The sequence below is a fragment of the Eurytemora carolleeae genome, unplaced genomic scaffold, assembly GCF_000591075.1.
Source record: "Eurytemora carolleeae unplaced genomic scaffold, Eaff_2.0 scaffold1560, whole genome shotgun sequence".
Classification (NCBI taxonomy): Eukaryota; Metazoa; Arthropoda; class Copepoda; order Calanoida; family Temoridae; genus Eurytemora; species Eurytemora carolleeae.
The window spans coordinates 22458-26957 of NW_019397453.1; the positions used below are offsets into that span (position 1 = coordinate 22458).

Here is a 4500-nt window from a genome sequence, read left to right on the forward strand (position 1 = left end):
TAATTAGGAACCAAAAATCGCGGTACAGGCGAAAATTTTTTTTGACTTAAAAGACTCAAAAAGAGTGAAAATTAATGACAAAAGACTAAAAAACTAGATTTTTAACTTTTCACACATTATAGTTTATCAAGACAGATATTTTTCCTGTTTTGCACTAGGGTTTCTTTCCCAATTAACCATGCTATTATAGAAGCTATTCTGAAAATAGGAACAAAAAATTCCAAATTCAGGGGGGGGCGAATTCCTCCGCCTCCCCCCCTGTATCCGCCCCTGACCAGAATAGATTTCTTGTTTTATTTCATATCAGATGTGTTGACTTACTGAATATCAGGTTGGAAAGGTTAGTTTTTTATTGTTTAAGTATAACACACATTTTTCTTGCCCCCCCCTAAAAATGTTAAGGGGGGGGCCAAAAAAATTTTTCGCGCTTCGCGCGAAATATTTCCACCTAGCCCCCCCCTAACCAAATGTCTAGTTGCGCGCCTGATAATGAGTACCCATGGGCAGAGCCGGGTTCCCAAGCTAGTATAACTTACATAATTTTAAGTTTTACAAGGGGTCATCCCCCTCTTTCTTCCGTTTTTTTGCCATTAAACTTTCAACGGCCTACAGGCTTTAAACAGTTAGATATACAAAGTACGGACACAGACACACACACACGTCGATAAGCTTTCCGTCTGCTAGCGATCAGCTGATTTCCGCTTATACTATCTATCTATCTTTCGTATACTGTGCCTGCCTTAGGGGAGCGCGGCGCAACTCTCTTCCCCACAAGTGTGCAGTGCACGTTCGAACTTCGTTCTGAATTAGTCTGCTAGAGTTGATTGAACAAATCACTATGGAGCTTCAAATTTGAGAGAAGCTTTCACACACAATTTAAGTTACGCGCTGCTTTAAAAAAATCGATCGGATTGAAAGAATTGAAATAAATTTAGTGATCGTTACAATTGACTGTACCCGGCGACGTGAAAGTTACGTTTAAAGTATTTAGTGTCGAGAAGTTTCAAATCTAACTATTTCGTATATAGTGAGTTTAGTGAATATGAAGTTCTACGATCTGAAAAGGAGAAAGAATAGCAAAGACAAGGAATTAACATTTAATAAGAAAATTTTTTGGAGAAAATTTAAAACTTTTAAACAGTAATTTTCACAAAAAAGTGGGGGCAATAAAGCAGGGGCGCAGACAGGATTCGAAGAATGAATACTCCCCCCCTTAAAAGAGTGGAAAAAGAGGAAATGCGATTTGTATATTTACAGGATCTGTCCTAGAGAACGATTTTTGGACCCCCTCCTATCAATTTTGTACATAACCACTTTTTCAACAATTTTCAATTAATAAATAATTTATTTAGGGTTAGGTTACATCAAAAGGTGGGGGGGGGATCCAAAAATCGTTCTTCAGGAAATTACCTTTAACTTTTGGAGTGGGTTATTCTCCTAATCTTAAACATTGATAATAACAGAACTTTGTATTTTATGATTTGGTATGTTCATTGTTTTTATAAAAAGTTCAGAAGTGTTTGTTGTTATTAATAATAATAAGAAGTAATTCCATTCTTTGGTCGGGCTGGGACTTAAATTTTATATTTATAGTAAGATTAGCTCTAGATAATAATCCTATCCGGCTCTGTAAAATGTAACAATCTTAAATTTTCTCTCTATGGATCTATTGTTTATTAAAGCTTATTGTAATATGTAAAACATCCTGCATGTTTTACAAAGTTTGTTTAAAAAATTATATAAATAAAACGAATTTTGCGCTATTTCTACATTTGAATGATGAGAATGCAATTTTAAATAATTTTATCTCTTCATCCTTACTTTTTTATCTTCAACCCATGTTAACTATTAGTAGATGCCATTGAGGAAAGCTTTTACAGACCCAGCCATCAAAGTGTAGTAAAAGAGGGGGGTGACTCTTAACAACAAGTTGTGTTTGACTAAAATACATGATTTGAATTGGGATTTAACCGTTTAAAGATACTGATTTATTATCGTCTTTTTAGAGGGATGCCNGTATCTTTGTATCCTGGTATCTTTGTATCCTGGTATCTTTGTATCCAAGTATCCAAGTATCTTTGTATCCTTGGTATTCTTGTATCCTGGTATCCTGGTATCTTTGTATCCTGGTATCTTTGTATACAAGTATCTTTGTATCCTTGGTATTCTTGTATCCTGGTATCCTGGTATCCTTGTATCCTGGTATCTTTGTATCTTGGTATCCCTGGTATCCTGGTATCCCTGGTATCCTGGTATCCTGGTATCATTTATGATGATGTGTTTAGGTTTACAAGTAGATCAGAAACCCCTAATCTTCGGCTGAACTGTTCCCAGGGATGTAGAAAACTTAAAGGGGCAGTCTACCTAGCTACTCTCAATTTAAAGCGTTGCCTGTTTAATTCATAACGCTGCCTTTTTATCGAATTAACTACAGTCCTAATCAGAAAGACTCGAAGCTTGACAACTTAACTTTAGAATTATGATGGATGAAAAATAATCAATAATAACAGAATAGCCTTAGTCATGCCATTTCCAAAATGTGGTCTGCCTTATTTGACAATTTAAAATTGACAGCAGAGGTATATGTAAAGTCGTCTGATTAACGTTCAATTAATTCCGGTTCTTTCTGGTTATGACTGAGTAAAAATCATCAATGTCTTTGCTGATTAAAATCACATTTATAGAGAATCGTAATTAAAAATGATCAGGTTTTAGAAAGAAAAACTAAAATGACTTTGTGCAGACAAAGGTCTTTTTTTTTTACCGTTGTGAATCGGACATGCAGGGTCACCTGAAATACCGTCAGCGTTCCCTTTAATTTGATTTTTATGACGTAATTCCTGTTAAATCTTGAAGGTTGTGAGGTCTCTTCTATTTTTATCCTTCAAGGCTCGTATTACATCTATCCAACTGTAAAATGTGTTAAAGAGATCGATGGCAAAATAAAGTTTTTATACTTTTGTGAAATGTAAAAACCTGCGAAAAGGACTTATTACTCGCTACGAACGTTTATTTATAATCTGCAACCTGATGATTTTCAAAATATAAAATTTGTTATAAAAAGATCTCAGTTTGAAATTTATAAGCTTTACAACATCAGGGTTCGAAAATATAGTGATTAGAAAATTAGAATTAGTGTTCAGTTCCTTTATTGACATTTTGCCTTTTCCATCTTGGCATTAAAATTATCATGAATATCATCAAAATATAGGGATTAGAAAATTAGAATTAGTGTTCAGTTCCTTTATTGACATTTTGCCTTATCCATCTTGGCATTGAAATTATCATGAATATCATCAAAATATAGGGATTAGAAAATTAGAATTAGTGTTCAGTTCCTTTATTGACATTTTACCTTATCCATCTTGGCATTGAAATTATCATGAATATCATCAAAATATAGGGATTAGAAAATTAGAATTAGTGTTCAGTTCCTTTATTTACATTTTACCTTTTTTACCTTGGCATTGAAATTATCATGAATATCATCAAAATATAGGGATTAGAAAATTAGAATTTGTGGCGAGTGTTCAGTTCCTTTATTGACATTTTACCTTTTTCATCTTGGCATTGAAATTATCATGAATATCATCAAAATATTTGATAATAAAATACAGAATAATTCTAGGATCAGCATTCAAGGGGGTGAGGGAGGGGTTTGGGTTACTTAGGGAACAGAACAGTTTTTTTTAATCCCAATTACAAGTTTTCTATACTAAAGGATGCCACCCAGAGCCAACCCACCTCTCCTTTAAGTTACACAACCTCCCCCATGGCATCGCCTCTCTCTACATCCTCCTCATCCCTCAACCCGTTCTCCTCCTCAGCCTCCTTTTCACCCTCCAACCTGCCTCCGGCCTCCTCCCCTCCCTGCCGGGCAACCTCTCCCTTCCAAGAGGCCAAAGAAGCCCTGCTAGGGTTACCAACTAAACTCAGAACCCCTGATATAGCTCGTGGGACTAAAAGGGGTTCGGATGCGGACCGTAAAGGAAAGGATAGTCCTGGGAAGGGTGGTAGTCCGTTTAGCGGATGGACGAGTGGACCTGCTAAGTCAAGGACGAGTGCTCCGTCCACCCCCAGTCCTCCTGCTAGTCCTTGTAGTCTTCTCCTAGACTCAAGTTCAGATAGTGACTCAGGTATTTAAAAAAATATATATTTAATAAAAATCCAAGATGTCAGACGTCAGTTCTGCATCTTTTTGCTATTGAAACTGGTTAAACATCCAGGCTCAGGAATTCTGTATCTCTTTGTGACTTTTTGTATCCCCTGTATCCCCTGTATACCTCTGTATCCGTTGTATTCCCTGTATATCTCTGTATCCGTTGTATCCCCTGTATACCTCTGTATCTGTTGTATTCACTGTATCGCTTATATCGAGCAAATATCCCCTGTATCCTCTGTATCCCATGTATCCTGTAGTTCTATAAGATCTTTGCTGAACCTAAAACTCGAAATATTAATTCTAGGCCAGTAACAGTCTATAATAGAATGTACGTGGGG

At 36.1% G+C, this 4500-nt stretch overlaps 1 protein-coding gene across 1 annotated transcript in view; it reads left to right on the top strand.

The window, feature by feature from the left end:
* Positions 1-2209: 2209 nt before the first annotated feature.
* LOC111714378 (serine/threonine-protein kinase tricorner) overlaps positions 2210-4500 on the top strand; it is a gene marked incomplete at its 3' end in the record, with an annotated part of 42446 nt that continues 40155 nt past the window's right edge. The window contains 2 exon segments of the mRNA XM_023489471.1: positions 2210-2334; positions 3722-4136. Coding sequence (XP_023345239.1) covers positions 3773-4136 — 364 coding nt within the window.